We start from the raw sequence: 18,442 nt of genomic DNA, 5'->3' as shown, positions 1-18,442 counted from the left end.
TGGACAATAGCTGCCTTCCCACCACTTCTTGCTTTTCCTTTTCCCTAAGTTGGTATTGTGCGATGTCTTCATTCATTGCGTCGAATGTCCTGTTGGGCAGCACTTGTTTTCATGACCTTTTAAGCTTAATGCTGATACTGATCCATAAGGAAGAGTCATTAATCTTCCCAAATCATTTATTTACCAAGTGTTACCCTGCATAAAACTCACAATGATATTCCTGAATTGGATAATTAGCTTGCTTTTACTATGAAGGATATATCCAGTAAATATAGTACTTTGTACATCTAATGTTAAAATTAGATTAACTAATATAGAAAAATATATTTTAATACTTGAAAATGCTAATTTATTTCAGGTGAGTTTACAATTTTGAATTATTCAAAATAAATTTTCCTTAAATTGCATGGATATAAAAATGCTACCACCTAATTTTAATAATTCTGAGTCCATATTTACAAGTAATGAAAAAATTCACTGGATTTTCACAAAGGAAAATTCTGAACATTGATCTTATCAAGGCAGATATAATTTCTTTCACTCATTACTTATATAGCAAGTTAATTATTTCCTATATAAGTACACTAACCAGCTGTAAAAAGCTTAAATCAACAACTTCTGACATCACCAGTCCTATGGATAACCCACTACTATTATGGACTACTGGACTATATTGGATTATTTTGCTGAATTCACGCATCTACAATATTTAAATGGCAATGGAATACCCATCTCTGACAAAACTAAACCAAAAAAGGTGACACGAAGGAAAGACCATTTTGTATCTGTATAGACAAAATAGTTAAGATAGATACACAGCTATTTTCTCTTAATTCAATAAGAAGAAAGATTTGTACTAATAGTATTTGGACAGGATATCATGTCTGCATCTTGTACTACAAATAACCACTATGAAGACCACAATATGCATTGTATTAATTATTGAAACTGTCCAATTAATCAGTTTTGAAACTCTCTCATTGCTATTTCTCAATAAAATTAATTTAAAAATAAATAAACATTTCCTAATCCTTAAGCCTTTTAGCCTACTTATTTCTCCTTCCATTCTGCTTGGGACAATTGCGATTTGGCTCGAGTAGCCATTTCCACTCTAATTCAGGACAGTCTTGGATTTTTCAAAGTAGATGCAAGAGCTAAATCCAATATTGCCTTAATATCAAATAGCCTTTGCTTACTCTCTTTAGATGCTGAATTTTTCACAAAATGGCATGAAATAAAGAGTAATTTTCTTTCTTATAAAAACACAGCCTCTAAAAAGGCCTCTATATTTATAGAGGAACACACAAAAGTTCATAGCTATTACTTAGGGGTTGAAGCCATCCATTATGGAAGGCAGCAGAATGTGGGAACTTCTAAACAAATGATCAATTATGAAAGATTAGATTTCTACTGTATTAAAATGCATGTGAAATTATGCTAGCAGGATACTTTATATAATTCTGTAGAATAATATGTGACAATGTTTCAATAGGATAATTTTGTGATGACTTTCAAAATATTTCAAAACTTTAAAAACCTATAAACTCTTCTGTGTGCTACTGCCCTGTTTCCATTGCTTTGCTTCACATTTTACTCCTGGAAGCTTGTGGAGAATGTGCATATTAAAGCAGAGGTGGTCATCCTTAGGAGAGTTCTTTTTCTGTACAGAAGCGTTTGACGCTGGATGAATTCCTAATTAGTGCCCGGCATAGAATGAATCAATGGAAATTGCAAGTAGCTTTTCCCCCCAATATTTAAAGTTTCATTTTGGAAATAATAATTTTACCCTGTGCATAATATGTAAAATAGAGCAAAGCATACATGTGCGTCCAGGGAGCGTGCACACTCCGTGAAATTCTTTAGGGTACAGATGGAAGTTTACACTGATTTCAGTAAAGGCAGAACATAATGGTAACATGAATAACATAATAGCATCTGGCACTTTTAACATTTGAAGCCCTGAAATCTTTGGAGAACTGACAGTTGAGTGAAACCGACAGCCCTAGTTATTTCTCAGTACTTTCCTTTCAAGTTATTTTGAGTTTTTTCCAGATTCATGATTTTTTTTAGGGGGCATCTGGACAGGCTATTTCACTGAGAGAGACAGACAATATTTTCTGAAAATTACCACCAAAATTAAGCAACTGTTGTGCGTATGAACCAGATAACAATGAATTAGAAATAATCACTCAATTTCTGCTTGTGTGGGTGTCATGTGAGAGGGGACCGGGGGCAGGAGATGGCAGAGAAGAATAGGGTGGGGGCAGGACACACCACCTCCGGTGTTCAGATGGCCGTGATGCCTTGCTGGGGGTGGGACAGCCTCCTGGACAGTGAAAAGAATGAGCAGCCACACCTGATTTCTGTGGTCACATCATGGAGCTCTGCCTGAGTCTGAGTACTGCGCTCCTGGATTCTCAAAGGCGCTGAGACAATAGTGGCTTCCACTACACCGCGCCATGCACCATCTCATCTCTTCATTCTTCTTCCTATTTTTTCTTAATATCCCCTACACTGTCTCCGCCTCTTGGTGATTTTTCTTTTCAGTCTCCATCTGCCCTCACTTCCTCTTTCTTGATTTTCAGGCCTTCCTGGACCACTGATCACTGCGGAGTTGAGGATTCACAATGGTACCTCCGTCAGTGTCAATTTCTCTAAGACACGCAGTAGTAATCCTGCTTTGCAGAATCACTGGGATAATGCAAACCTGCATATGTAGCTTCTCTGCCTTTGTTCTTACTGCATCTGGGACCCTTAGATCTTCTCCATGACAACACAGAATGCAATCTAGCTTTCCAAAATGACCTCACTCATCTCATATTTATTGTGGTCCAGAATTAGAACAGGGTATGGGAAATACTTTCTGTTTGTAGAAAAGACTGCCAGTGGATTACCTAGGCACAGAGGAGAGGACACACCCCAGAAGGCGAATGAGGGAGGTGCAGGGGTCCAGAAGCGCACTGCGTCTATTCCCATCAACCACAAGCAACGAATCTCCCAGTGCACATAGCTTGGACAAGCATCTAGCTTGACAGAATGTTGCCAACCCAGCCCTAGGACAAAAACTTTGAGTCAAAGAACACATTTAGCATCTCCAATTCTTCCTGGTCACTGTCAGTGGCATGGGAGTCCGTAGCTTAGCATAGCTTCTAAGTTCCAGGCTTCAAAATACTCAGAATGTAAACTGCAGCCGTAGAAACTGTCCTGTCAGAACTGAAGTAATGTAAGCCATTTTGAAAAAAAATCTAGTCTGAATAAACCCTTTCCTCATTTCTTTGTGAATTTTCAAGAAAATGAAACACTGTTACAGATCTCTATGCATTAGATAAAAACATACTCAGTGGACACTACAAAACTGGCAAGATGAACTCAGAAAGTAAAGACAAAGTAGGTATTGTGAGACTCCTTTTCTGGTTCCTTGGGTAGTAAGGACAGCCGAGGGGGTGTTCTCAAGTTCAAGCTGCGAGGCTGGTACCTTGGTAAGGACACCAAAGCCAAGTGCATGTCACACAGTGTGAGATGCCCTACATGAAATGCAAAATCCAGCTGGTGTAAGTTTGCTTCATTACTATGCGCGATTGGGTCTATCTGTTTGTCTTACACTGAGTCCAAATATGCAGGAAGGTCTCTGGAGAATGAGCTAAGGACAGTCGGTTGCCAACACTGGCTGAGAACAGAAAGCCTGACGCCACCGGCCCATGACACTGGGACGCTGTCAGGGCCAGCGTATGTTAGGCTTCTGATTGTGCATGATGCAGGCAAAGACAGGGACACAGTCACAGCTACTCTGTCAAGCACTGTCTTCCGGGCGCCACTGACTTCTCAGTCCACGCCCACAGATCTCGTGCTCCGGGACAGGTTTCCCACAGGGGGATGGGAAACGTGTGCTGGGATCTAACTGGAAGCCAGATGGTTAGAGACTCAGCAGTGCTGGGAACTGGAGAATCTTTGTCTTTGCTAAAGGCAGCCTGTCCTAACCTGCTCCCTCCTTCCATTTTGGAGAAGTTGTGCCAGATGACCAAGAAATGTGAATTCTGACGAATGCTGAGCTAGCCCGAAGTCAGGTGTGGCCTGGGTTCTTTCCCACAAGCCTAGGTGGCAGGGGCTGCTGTACTGCAGATGACAGACACCGTGCCGGCTCATCACCATCACCTAGGTAAATGAGACTCTCGTACGTTGCCTATGTCAGTATTACGTTCATTATCCTCAAACATGAACTATATTGTCCAATAGGACTTAATTCTAAATCAGAGATTGAGTATCCTTATTCTGAAAATCTGAAATCCAAAACACCAACATAACACTCAAAAACTTTTGGATTCTGCATCTCAGAGTTTTGGGTTAGGGATGCTTCACTAATAGATCTTATGTAAACAGTCCAAGATCTGAAAAACCCCAAGTCTACACCAAGTCTAGTCTCAAGAATTTCAGAGAAAGTGATATTAATTAATGAATTAATTAATACCACTTTGAGATACTTCAAGGTGCATTTAAAAACCCAAAAAGGCTAAAGCCATTAGGACAGAGTCTAATCAAACACTGATGTCTTGTGATTGCTTTCATCTTTCCGTAGATGGCATGGATCGGGGCATACCTGGGGTGCCACAGATCCTAGGGTGCTGGTTTGTTCAGGGAAACTGTCTCTGGCATCCCATCTGGGCTCAGACAGCACCTCTCTTCTGGGGCCTGCTTGTGCGGCTCTGTTTGTTAGTGCATTGGGCACACCTGTGGTTGAGGTGCAGGTGCGTGGGAGGGCGCGTCCTATTAGCTGCTGGAGCTTCAGGACCCAGCCCACTGCTTGGACCTGGAGGTGCCGGTGAGCGTGCGTGGGAGGGAGGAAGGAGGTAGGAAGGGGGAGAGGGAGGAGGGGAGGGAGGAGGGGAGGGAGGAGGGGAGGGAGGAGGGGAGGGAGGGTGTAAGAGCCCAGTCCTGTGATCATGACTGTGTATGCCAACTCACATGCTGAGTTGTAAAAGCAAAACTCAAATGAGATCCCCACCAAGTCTCTGGAATTCACAAAGCTGAAAAAGATGGTGCACATTCTCCAAAGAAGGGATCACTTGGTCCTGTAAGCATGTCAACTCACAAGTCCACCAGTGGCTTTTCTGACAGACAGAAAATATAGGATAATTCCCCCTAATCCTTGGGGTCACACCTCTGGCCACGTAGACTAAACAGTGGGGGCTGAGGCTGCCAAGCCTTGTCAGGGACACCATGTAGACCATGGCCAATCAGACCAAGTCAGGGGCTCAGACTACAGAGAATGACACTAGACGGGGTACTCCCCTATCACAAGTTCTGATTTGGGGGGCAAAATCTCCTCTGAGATGATCAAATGCACAAGTGTGTTTCCCAACTTCAGGGCTGATACAACTAAGACATATAACACCCAAAACCCAGGACCTCAAAAGAGGACACCATAGCTAGGCCAGTGCAGCTCTCTCTCAACATATAATGAGGTCAACATACTTTCAAGATGCCCTCACCTTTGACCCTCTGGTTCAGAACGTTCTAGTGGGCTGGCCTTTCTGTGTTGAACAATGCACCGCTCCCTAGCGAGCCTACAGATGGCAATGTAAGAGATTTTTCTTTGTAGCGCAGACAACTAATACACCATGAGAACAAAATCTACTCTACTGACATTTTAAAAAAGTGATGAGACAAGTTGGGTTCATCTTTTTAGTTCATCTCAAAGCTCAAATGATAGCTTCATCAAAAAATTAAACCAAGGAATTGGACTGCGTATTATGAAAACAGGAATGTAAGATATGACTTACGAGGGAAAAAAGCTCACACCACTGCACTGTCATATTGCTCTTGAACTTTTTGACTGACGCATTAGAACCATACCTCTTTCTCTTCCTCTGGCTTCCCGTGAGCCTTGCTATAGTTGATAGGCGTCTCCCAGCTCTCGTGGTCACAGAGAGCTTGATAGAATGCCGCATTGACCAGAATGCTGCTTGCGTTGAAGGGCGATGAGGAGGGTGTTGGGATGGCAGAGTGAGAGGGGTTGAGGGGTGCAGCCTTGTCCAGGATTCGGGTTTTTTTCATGCTTAAGTCCAATGTGCCATTTTCATCCACTTCTATCTCGGCTCCCTGGTATACAACAGGAAACAAAAATGTGTAAGCAGTTTGCAATGACAGCCTAGTCATACAAGGCTTTCAAGGGATAATTTTTAAATGTCAGCTTTTACAGAGGTCTATCTGCTTTTAAATCTAGCTTTGTGATTTGCTTTTCAATTCTTAGGCAGACTTTTAAGAACAGCCCCATTAGTGAGCTTTGTGTTTCTGGGTTTAAACAAAGTCAGCTTAATACAAATAAGGTGTTTGAAACACTAAATGTATTGGCTGCAATTGTTTTATGTATATATATGTTTTAAAAGTTCAGCCTTAAATCTTCTTTTCTACTTTACAGAATTATCCCTCCAAATTCTCCACTTAAGGCATTATCATTTGTGGTTATCAAGAGGCATGTAGAACTCCCTGCTCCCCCCAAATCGCTGTATCACTCTAACATGAGAAATATGCAAACATAACCAGCCGGGAGAGAGAATTTTCATGGGAGTATTAGATTAATACAAGAGCAACATTTCACCCAGGTTTGCAGGAACTGGAAAAGCTTTGTTAGATTGTGGAGGGAGGAAAGAGAGACAGACAGAGTAGTGTGCAGTTCACTGACTGCTGAAGTGTTTGGGGATTAAATTCTATAGCAAAACTTCAGAATCAGGGTATTTATTTTCCCGATACTCAAGATGGGACTTAACGCTAACGCTATCTCCCAGTGTTCCTCCCAGCAACTACTTCTGCTAAGCTTATCAATTTTAATTTTCAAGGAACAGTCGTCGTTTTATATTTGGTTCTAGTCCCAGGAAGCTGCTTGCAAGTTCTGGATCTTCTTCAAGACCCGCACCACGGGACGGCTGATGTAGTCAGGAACTGCAATTATTTCTGTACAGTAAGACCCAAATGCTGGAGGAGCGCGCCTGTCATTGTTCCAAATAGGTCAGATGACACCTTGCTGGTATTTTCACCATCATCTACCTGCTTATAATTAGCTTCTTGACAATTGCTTTATTCTTTTTTTTTTTTCCTTTTTGTGAGCAAAGCAGATGTCTTCTTGAATACGTTAGCAAGAACCCTAACTCCTGTGGTCACCGTCGCTTTCCAGAGAAGGCACTTTAGCTCCCCTCCCCCACAGCTGTCCCTGGCTGCGCTGGTTCCTGTGTGCCTGATTGGAAAAAAAAAAAAAATAAATAAGCACACCTCTTCTGCCTGCGTGTTTTATCTACAAAGTTCCTGTTTTCCAGCTCTCCGTCTAGCAGCAGATACACTGCATGATGCTCCCTGGGAAGTAAATACACGTCTAATATGTTGTACTAAGATGCTTTGGCTGTATCTTTCTGCCCCTTTTTAGCAAATAGTTTAATCTCCTGTGATAGTTTTAAGCCCTGAATTTGACAGTACAGCTTATCCGGGATAATAACGTAGTAACCACAACATCTTATGCCATCTGTATAATATCAACTATGTTTTTTTATACCAGCATTAATAAACCTTAGTTACAAAAATCCAAGGCATTAACCATCTCAGTGCCACACGCCACTCCCCTCCGCGGTGTCACACTGCCTTCTGCCAGGAGCACATCAATACGATTCTCAGCTTTACAGCCGATACGTAGCTGTGGCAGTGAAACAGAGCTGTAGTAATCAAGTTTAATGGCCAATGTAAAGTAAAATGCTAAATATTGTAGTCGCTGACATTTTTCATAAAAAAAAAAAAATTTAAAACTTGGGTGAAGACTGCACAACCAACATTCACATAAAATTCCAGACCTCTGTGACAGATGGCTTAGGAAAAAGAAGCCATGTGACTGGGCTGCAGAGTTTTATAGTGCAAAACCATAAATAGTGCAGGTTTGATTTCTGACAAACACCAACTAGTCTAAGACAGTGCTCACGTATATTTTAGTTGTTACAGGAAAAGAATTCTAAATATTAAATTTTAAAAATGAGAGACTCTAGGCGCTCTTATGATCATAGATCTTGGGCAATCAGAGCTTGATTGAAAAAAATCTCTCCTAATGTTGAAAAAGGCACCGTTCCACAGCCTGTGCCCAGCCGTGGCCCTGAGCGCCTGACTTCCCTGGGCGGCAGCGAGCCGCACCCTGGGGACTGGGGTACAGATGGGCTTTAGTAAGCCCCAGATGCATCCAACCATCGCACACAGCGGCCGGGGAGGGCCTCTTTCTGCCCACCGATGGGGAGCATGCACTGATGGCATGGGGTTTTACTCCGAGCTACACCAATAGGCATCGCTTCTAGGGCAGCGCAGAAAAGCAGGGAGGGGAGAGAGGCGGGTGGAGGAGAAGGCAGCGCAGCTGACCGTCCTCCACCCCCTCTAATACTCTGACTCCTCAAAGTGTTGTGTGGGGCCCTTGCTTTCAATAATTACATTTAAATTTTAAAGTTTTTAAGGCTAGGTGTAAACCTAATAGCATTCGTGCTCTTTCCAACTTAGGAGGGAAATCAAATGCCACTTCTTCCATCCCCTTGCGAGCCACAGATGCCATCTCCCCTTACATATTCATTAAATTATTAACAAGGCGCTTCATATGTCATCGCACTATATTTCGGAGAAAAAAGAAGTTGAAAGGGAGGCTGTTCCTGCCATCAAGAAGCTTATTTCATGCATACAGATTGTTAGTGAAAAGTAATTTAATAAAGGTATTATAAATGATTATTAAATTCAAAGTTGAAAGAGCCCTTGCTTACGATTTTATCTGTATTATAAAATAAGCAGTTACCTAAAGGCCCAACAATGGAGAAATGAAATTAAAAATTAATAAAATTATGGATCATTATTGAGTGGTACATTACGTGGGTAGTAAAATGATAATTTTGAATACTGCCTATGCAGCAATGGGAGAAATCCTTACGTGATTGAAAATAGGAAGTAGCCGCACAGCCCTGCTACTGTCCTCCCAGTGAAAGAGAGAGATAGCACGCCAACCGCTGCACCTACAGAACAAACTTACAGCTGCTCTCCCCGTTACATGCCAGACAAATGACATTACCTTGTCTTAACAATTAGAAATTAGAAATTCAAAGTGCTGATGACATAAAAACAAATTTATTGGGGTCGGGGAGATAGATTGGTGTCACGGTGCCTGCCTGGAAATTGCAACATCCTGGGTTTGATTCCTAGTTTAAAAAAAAAAAAAAAAAATTCCCTTAGTGCTCAATTATAAAAGTTACTAATTTTCACGACACTGGTAAAATACAGTAGCACTGTGCTCCTTCACTGGCAGGCCTCCTCTCAGCCAGGGCAGGGCACATGAAATCTCTTTCTTTCTTTTTTTTTTTTTTTGTTTTGTATTTCCTAGGGAAGGGTCTATAGGGTGTTCAGGGTCTCACTACTAGGTCAGACTTATAGTGATCCGCCTTCTAAGAGCTGGAATTACAGGCACACACCACCACACCCAGTCTCAATTGCCATTTTAGCATGCCCCGGGGACAGGGCTGGCAGGACAGGCCCAGGGATCGAACCGCCGGTCCATGCACCTGCTTGCAGGTGCTTTAATCTGCTGAGCTATTTGGCCAGCCCTTCAAATCTCTTTCTGAGCTGGCTAAGACACAGTGCCAACCCTGCTCCTTCTACCTGGGCTTCTGCAACATTTGCCAAAGTTCCCCTGGTGGCTCACTCCCACATTTGTTTGGGGCAGGGAGTCTTTTCTGTTCTGACAGCTCTCATAACTACGTTTTCAAAGCAGGCAATATATTAATAGATAGACAATGAAAGTACTTCACTCTCAGTGGGAGTTGAGACTCTTAAGATAATAAAATTGAAAACTATTACTGAATAAAATAGAATGATGGGGCTGGGGAGATGGCTCAGCAGCTTAAGCACTGGCAAGTGCAAGGTCCTGAGTTCAAGCCCCAGCACCAATATAAATAAATAAACAGCCAGAATGATGGAGTGTAGAGAATTGACTGACATTAGATAGCAAATTTGAATTAAATTTATAAATACACCCTTCCCCAATCTTTGGGAACTGAGGCCATGGTATGGGCTGAGGGTGTATACACAGTAAAGTCTTAAGAAGGGTGCTGTGAATTTAGATTTCAATTCTAGAAGTTTCCGTTCCTAGAATCACTCGCTATCTAACCGCTCCCATTTCTTCTTGTGCAAAATGGGAGAATATTACGCACTTTACAAAGTTTCTAGAATGATTAAAAATGGTTCCCAGAGACAAAGTGCTCAAGTACAGTAGCTGCACATAGTAAGTGTACAGCAAATGCTAGGTAACAATAGTAATAATTTGACTGAATATTTGAACACCGAAAGAAACAGGCTCAGGGCCACTGCGCACAAAGTTAAAGAGCCAGTTACTACACATCTCGTATCTATCTCCCCGCTGTGCGATCCGTAACCCCAGACTCAACATCACCCATCCAGCTCACCAAGACATATGGTGTGATCGGGCCTCATGGTACAGTTGCAGAAGAAACTGCTTTGGGCTTCTAAGTGTCTCGCAGGGCACCAGGCCATTCCTGATAAGAGGCTCAAGAGTGGCACTGCGACGTCATGTTGCTTTTGGGCCTTGTTCAAGCACAAAACAGACTTTGAACTTTAATCATTTCAAGCAAGTGTCAATTTTTTGTTTTCTTTTAAGGCACACTGTGCATATGTCATTTTGTCTAAACAGGTGGGGAGAAGACCAAAATAAACAACAGAGTGCTTGGCAAGCAGCGACAAGGATAAAGATAGACCATGAAGCGAGCTCCTACCTCTGTCATCAGGATGGGGTGGGGAGGAAGAAAGACGGGAGCAGCGCTGGCTCAGGCTGGCCCGGGCTGCCTATGGGTGCTGGGGGACAGTCATCAGCTAACCGCAGGAGTCACTCTCTGCTTGTGGCTGTGAGGCTGTCCCACACCACAGCAGCCTGGTGAGGGGGGGATGTAGATCTGTGGCACATTTATGTTTTACAACTCATACTAGTGCCAATTCGGAGTGCTGGACATTATATACTTCTTAGAAATGATGCACAATCTGGGACCAAAAGAGAGCTCATACTGCAGATGACACCACCTTTCATCTCGGTGATGTCTACGGATCATGTTTTCGTGACTTGGTTCCTTAAAGAGACACTTAAAACCAAGCAGGTCAAGATGTTTCAGGCAAGCCAGATGGCACTGTAAAGGGTAAATAATTTGTTTTCAAGTCTTCTACTGTTAGGGTGCAAAGAGCCCTGGTCTGGGCACTGACTAGCCAAGTCCAACATGCACAGGCGTCCCACATACTGAGCACAGTGGAGGACTGGTGCTTGCTGGGGGCTGACGGCACGGATGGCAGGACGGGAACCCCTATGTCAGCCCTAAGTGCTGGCGGAGCCAGAGGGCCGAAGTGTCTCAGTGCTCAGCACCAAGAAACTCTAAGAGGGAGAAAACACAGACCCTTTACCAATTTTAGACTGTGTGGGAACTCAGAGGTTTTCTTGTCCCTCTAAAAACACCCTCCGCTCCCATGATCATTAGAGCAGCAAGCTTGCAAAAAGGACTAAGTTAAATCTCCCATTAAACTCAGAGTCGACATGTGCCAAGAAACCGCAGGAAAAGAATGTTTTCAACCCCATCAGTACCCATGATGTCAATTCTGAGCAGAGGAGGCTCTGACTTGATTCTGCAGGTGTGACAGCGTGATTATTATTATTATGATTATGATTATTATTGTTTTATTTTACTTTTTTATGTTGAGGTGGTCTTGCTCAGTCACCTGGGCCGGCTGCACATTCAATCCTCCTGCCTCTGCCTTCTGACTAGGGAGTATTACAGGCATGTGCCACCTCACACTGCTCAGTATGATCTTGACTTTATTCTACTCTTGGGTGCTCTAAGTACCTGAAGAGATGATTGTTGCATAAAAAACTAGATGAGATGAAAGAACAATTGAGCAATCTGCCATCAACCAAGTTCTGACATGATTCCCCTTAAAGCAATTGGTTTTCCCCGGGTGTAGCCCACTTCACTTCTCCAAACCCAGCCCTCCCTCCGAATAAGGCAGGCACAGCTCCTGGAGGACCACTCCTTCATCCTTCATGTTTTTAAGCTCCTTGAGAGCACAGTATGCACCAATATGCCCCGTAGCAAGGGCAGTCCTGCACTTAGAGAGCTCTGCTTGGAACTACTTTGAGTGCATCTCCTGGGAAGTCTTTCTAACACATCAAAATGCCCTGGCTGGATGTGTGCTTGTAAACGCAGCTACCGGCAAGGCTGAGGCAGAATGACCACAATGATGGTGCCTGCCTGGGCAGTTTAGTGAGACTTTGTCTCAAAAAGAACTGGAGAAGCAGCTCAGTATTCTATGGGTGCCACATTAAAGACAGAGGAAGAGGAGGGGGGAAGGCAAGGGAAAGGGAGAAAGAAAGGGAGAGGAAGAGAGAGAAGGAAAGAATGGGAAGATGGAGGGGGAGGGAGAAGGCGTAATCTAAACTCATTATGCTGGTATGGTGAGGGGAAAGAGAGAGAGAGACAGAGAGGAGGAGGGGGAGGAAGAGGCACTGGGGAGGGGGAGAGGGAAATGGAAGGGGGAGAAAGAGAGGAAGAGGGAGGGATGGGAGGGGGAAGCTGATGTGGCAGGCAGAAGGGGAGGGGGAGGGAGGGACGGGAGCAGAGGGAGAGAGATGCTCAGCTACGGAGGTTTAGAGCAAAGTAGAATTAGGCATCCCTCCACTCTTTTTTTGGAAGGAGAAACTCAAGAGATGTACAGATCTGGATTATCAACAATGAACATACCAAAAATCTGACATGAAGAAAAACTAATTGAGTGGAAAGAGATTCAGGCTAGCATTTGGTGTAGAAGGGAAGACTATTTACACTCAAGCTGACATCAAGGGCAAGGTACAAAGGGCAACTGGTCAACCCCAAAGGTCCACAATGGGGTTTGCTCAGAGGCTGATTTTCAAGGTGAATTACCTTGTCTTTTCTCACTCTTGGTGAAAGAATCATGTTTTTTCTTATTTGATTCAGAGATTTGTGAGAGTCTCCTATATCTAGAAAATAGGACCCAACCAGGACAGAAGCCTACTTCCTGTTACAGCTGCATGGGGTTGTCTGACAGCACCAAGAAGGATTCTCCTTGGACAGTACAGACACCACATGTGTTCTAGCAACCACTATGTCAAAGGAGATAATTTTCATAAGAAAGTGGTTTTTTTAACTCTTGGCATAAAGAGCTTCTTTTAAAAGCTTTCCTGTGGGCTTTCTGTCCCAACTAAACTCATTACACTGGGATGGTCTGTCTTGTGTAGGAGGCTGGTACCTGTGTGAATCTCTCCTTACCCTGGGTCAGCAGGGTCCCCGCACAGACACTTCAGTACCAGGAGTGGGGCATACGCACTAGAAATCTATCATTTGTGTTTTTGAAATGTTCTGATTAAAGTTACTTTTTGATCAAAAATGTTTTTAAAATATTGATAAGGAGAAAAATTGTTCATACTTTAGTCATCTTTGTTACATTGGTTTGATAGCCACAGTTTAATGGGATATGGAGAATCTTATGGTGAACAGAAGAATCTGAGGAATGGAAAAGCACATAAATAAGATGGAAAGCATTTATCTTGGCACCATTCCTTCAGCAATTTAGTGTTCCTAACCACAATATTGATACTTTTATTCTCACAGGACAGCCTAAACCATCAAGTAATAAAGAACTAGGCAGGAAGACATTTACTATTTCTACAACTATATGCCTAGTCAAATGCTCCTAGATAAAAGAAGGAACTCACTCAGATTTAAATATGAATTTAAATATAAAGTTAAATTTTAAAATTCTCCCACTCATTCACCTATGTCAATAATTTATAACTAGCATTCCCGAGTTATGAATTCAGAGACTGCAGTACATTCTTTATATTTTCAGCAGATAGGATTTTCTTTGTTTAAGAACCTCATTTGTTTAAAAATTGTTTTTGAGTGGTTTTTGGCCACCAACTCTTCCTGGGGTTTATTTGGCTCAGCTCTGTCCAGAAGCTGATTCTGATTCTTCTGTCAAATGCTCAGTGGCACTGTGTACCTGCTCTCCGAAAGGCCTGGCAAGGTACAGGCGAGCGGCCGACCCCCAGGGACAGGCTGTGCTTAGAGAGGAAAAAAGAACAGAGCTTTAACCTCCTGAGTTTCAGGGTTCAAGTTTAGCTCAGGGAATTTCCCACCTCATGCAAAGGTAAAATCTCTTAGCAAATAGGGCTGGGCACTTTATTTCAGCTGTTTTCAGCCACATAAGCAGGGGGATAACTTAAACAAAGCCTTCCATGTAAATAGGGGTGCCCAGCTCCTTCCTGCGGCGATGGCCAAGTTTACAGTCTCCTCTGGCAAGAAGAGGTGAACAAAGTCCTGACATGACAAGTCCCCTACTGTGAAAGGCAAGACTCGAGGGTCTTTGTGTGTATTGAGCAAGTCACGGATATGGGCTTCTCATAGTCGGAAAGAAAGGCTCTCAGAATCACGTGGTTCATTTTATGCAGTTCTGAAATGGAGCATTTTTGTGACAAGCACAAAATTTGATCGTGGACTGGAGCACTTTCAAATCCTCAGACTTCCCGGAACCACTGGTTGCTTTAATGTGTCTGGGTTTTGTAGTGCACCTTGCGAAAACCCTGCAACCTAGGCCGCCTTATGTTAAAGAACAGTCGCGGGCACAATAATAAAATTGCCCAGGCCCGTTTTGCCCATGTTTTACCAGACCCATTAAATCAAATATTTCTTATCATCTTTGGTTTGCAGAAAGCAAAAAGAATCCATGGTGGAGATTTATTCTAGCAGCAGTTTTCTTTTCTTGTATGCCAAACAAAAAATAGCTTGGAAATCTGTAAGCTCTCCCAACTAGCCTCCCTAGGTCACTTTTCCTCCAGCTTTGGTGTCCTTCTTTCCAGAAGAGCCACTGCCCGAGAAATGCATGCTTTCTCCTGTGAAGCCCCAGAGCACACCCTGCCTGTGCTCTCTCCCTAAGAAGGACGGGAGGGCTTTGGGGAGGGGCACAGGGTCATGGCGAATGTGATCAGGAACACGGAAAGCAGTTTACTCTCACGGTTGAGGCGCTGGCCCACCCTCCGGGCTCTTGGACTGGCCTACCTTGGCATGCAGACTCTGTGGTTTGTTGGAGAGGATGTCTGCGGCTTCCCTGCAGCGGGTGGAAAGGTTCAGGATGGCAGCAGCTGCTGCTATGTGGGTGTCTTCACTGCATTGACCGTAGCCATAAGAGCTGGCACCGCTTGGGCTCTGCGTGTGGGCGCCTGCACTAGGCAGTCGATTAGGAAATTTCACTGGATGTGAAAAATGCTTTGCTGTTGAAGAGAGATCTGATTAGCAATTGCATGTATGTGGTTTTAGTCATTAAACAGATTTGTCTTTTTAAAGATATAACTTTTTGTATCAAATATGTGAAGAATAAATTAAAGCAGAAGCCATTAGCCATTGGTATATTAAATGAAGGTTATTCAGATGGGTTTTAACCAAGGTTCACAGATCAAATGGTGTGATTGCTGAGACGGGGCACCTATTCTCTTAATATTTTTTGTATCTGCACTTCTTATGGCAAAAACTCTGCACCTAATGTTACAGCACAGGTGCACTGGCAACATTTGTGACAAAAAAAATTGCAGATGAAAAAACACATGAACAAAACCTATCAGCAAGTACAACAACATGAGGCATGCACATGTAAAAACTGTGTATCTGTGGGACTCATAGTTCCAGTATAGGAAAAAATACCCTTCAAATATCTGCTTTCTGAACAACAGTTTATACTTAGACATGAAATGCTATTGTTATTTGATATGCAGGCCTGCTCTGTACTTAACAGGTAGAAATTATTTTTCATCCAAATAGGTGGAACTAAGTAGATGGGGGAGACTTGGACAAGCTTGCATTTTGCACGCTCAGGGAGAGGGAGATAGGCAGAGGACAGAGAGAGACACTCCCAAGGTGAGCAGGAAGGCAGTCTGGTCATCAAGGCTGGGTCTCCTTTCTGTGCTTCTGTCATGTGTGTCGCCGAGAGGTGGAATTTCACACATGTCTCTTGGCCATGGGTGGTTAGGAGCACTACCCAAGGTTATAGGAGAAACTCCCAAGATTTAATGAGGCTGACAGAAAAGCACTCAGTTATCTGTTTGTATTATTATTTATTTTCAGTGTTTGGTTACTTTCCATAAAGCAAAATATAAAATGTCAGCAAATACTATTCCTATAGTTAGAAGAACATGAAAACTCATCAAATGTTTTGCAGTTTATGAAGTCAGTATCTATAGTAGGTGAGTGTAAAGAATGCTTTTATTAGCTAGCTTTATCTGAATTAAAAATATTATACGGCTATATATTGTGCATATGTAGTATATATAATTTTATAAGCACAAAATGTTTCATATATATATATATATATATATATATATAATGTTTTCTGAATCTAAGTAGTTGTCAGTGGCTATTTATGTTGGATGCTACATTTGTGTGTGTGTGTGCAGGGTCTCACTACGCAGCTCAGACTCTAGTGATCCTCCTGATTTCTGCCTCCCTAGTTCTGGGATTATAGTGTGTGTCTCCACACCCAGACTCAATCGCTGGCTCAGCATGCCCCAGGTGCAGGGCTGGCGTGGAATGCAGCGCCAGGGATCGAACACTGGCCCCTGTGCTTAATTAGGCAAGTGCTTAGTCTGCTGAGCTATATCGCTGGTCCTTGGATGCTACATATTTTTGGCAAAATAAAATATCTTTCAGAAAATAATGTACTCCTCACTGAGATAGACTCCCTGAAGTCTGTTTCGTGATATTGCCCCCCCTCAACAGGGGGGGGAGGTCCAACAGGATTGGACCAGGATTTGGGGAACTCAAGGCAAGCGTCTGCCACTGAGCTGTGCCTGTCTGTAACCCCAACTCCCTGCTGGGTTGTATGCAGTCTTCTAGTTCTCTAAAAGAATGGACCAACATGACATGACACAATGAAGCACGTTCTTAAGTGCCCTAGACCTAGTGAGCGGGGCATTCCATAGGCTTCAGCATGATTAAAAAACTCCAGGTGGTAATGATTTAGCTGCTGTGTGAAAGTTCAGTTACCCTAACTCAAGAATCATGTGTGCATCTTGTACAATGAATAACCACTAAGACAACAATATGCAATGTATTAATTATTGAAACTGTCCTACTAATCGGTTTTGAAACTGTCTCATTGCTATTTGTTTCTCAATAAAATCATTTTCTAAAAAAGAATCATTTCCTGTGTTTTTGCCACAACATGCACTTTCTTGCCTTTCCATTAGAATATTTAAAAAATTTGAAACAACTTAAAGAAATGTGTATATCAAAACACTGAGTTTGACTACACCATCTTTGGTAGGGGTTCTTCTATGTGGATATGTTATCATTCAAGAGTATTATTATTTTTGTTTTTATGACGTATTTGGTGCAGGGTCTCACTACTCAGCTTGGGCTCACAGTGACCCTCCTGCTTCCCAGGGCAGGGATTCCTGTCCTGTGTCCCCACACCTGGAATCTATGGCTGCTCAGTGTACCTCCGGCAGGCCTGGCACAGCAAATGGTGCTGGAGTTCGAGACCCAGTTCCTGCACTTGCCTAAGCAGGCACGCAGTCGACTGAGCTGTCTTGCTGACCTTATAATTAAAGAGTATTAATCCACTTTAAGTACTTCCATATCAATTCTTAAATCTGTAACTAACTTTTCAACTGCTAATATATTACTTGTCTAGGAAATCTTGATTCCCAAATTGCATCGCTTACGGTGTTCACCTTTTCCCCCAAATGCTTTCTGGTGATTCCAGTATTACTCTAAATAGTATTTCAACATTTTTATCTATTAGATTTCTATAATTTCAGCATGAACAAAAATAATTATAAAAGCTATCACATAATAGCATATCACATTAATATCAATGTATTAATCCCAATCCAGTATCTTTAGAATTGCTGTATTTGAACCAAAATGTGATACTATATTTACTATATTTGTGGAACAACCCATTTACTCTTCGCTATTCACAGACAAAACAAAATCCGTAATACTGGCTCACTTACTGTTTTCGTTTTACTTCACTACTCAATATATACCGTCTCTTGTCTCCTGTAAGTAACGTAAGCAAGATACATCTTGGGATAAACACTAGAATTAGAATTTGAAGCTTACATTCAGGGAACGGTGGCGTTTTTCGCCCTTGCCCTGTTTGTGCAAGAGGACGTTTGCCAAAAACTTGGGCATCAAAACTGGCATAGTCAAACGGTACTTTTCCGAACTTTTCTTGTTCTTTTGACACGGTGGCTCTGGGAGAGGCGATGGCTTGTGACCGGAAACTGAATTCGATTTGCTTCACCAAACTTGTCCTGGAGAGACGGGAGAAGGGGTTCAGAAGTGAGGCAGGGACACCGCTAGCGAGCGTGCGGGGC

The 18,442-nt window shown here is 42.8% G+C and overlaps 1 protein-coding gene across 1 annotated transcript in view; it reads right to left on the bottom strand.

Annotated features, from left to right (window-relative positions):
- Nucleotides 1-18,442, bottom strand: part of St18 (ST18, C2H2C-type zinc finger) — a 71,961-nt gene that overhangs the window by 29,484 nt on the left and 24,035 nt on the right. The window contains exons 8-10 of the mRNA XM_012515214.1: nt 18,186-18,379; nt 15,126-15,337; nt 5,851-6,096 (exon numbers count right to left, since the gene is read on the bottom strand). Of these exons, the coding sequence (XP_012370668.1) occupies nt 5,851-6,096; nt 15,126-15,337; nt 18,186-18,379 (652 nt within the window). The remainder of the gene's footprint in view (nt 1-5,850; nt 6,097-15,125; nt 15,338-18,185; nt 18,380-18,442) is intronic.

This window comes from Octodon degus, unplaced genomic scaffold, assembly GCF_000260255.1.
Source record: "Octodon degus isolate 3935 unplaced genomic scaffold, OctDeg1.0 scaffold00054, whole genome shotgun sequence".
NCBI classification, from domain to species: Eukaryota; Metazoa; Chordata; class Mammalia; order Rodentia; family Octodontidae; genus Octodon; species Octodon degus.
The sequence above is the reverse complement of the archived record's forward strand: the minus strand, read 5'-3'. Positions and strand labels throughout refer to the sequence as shown.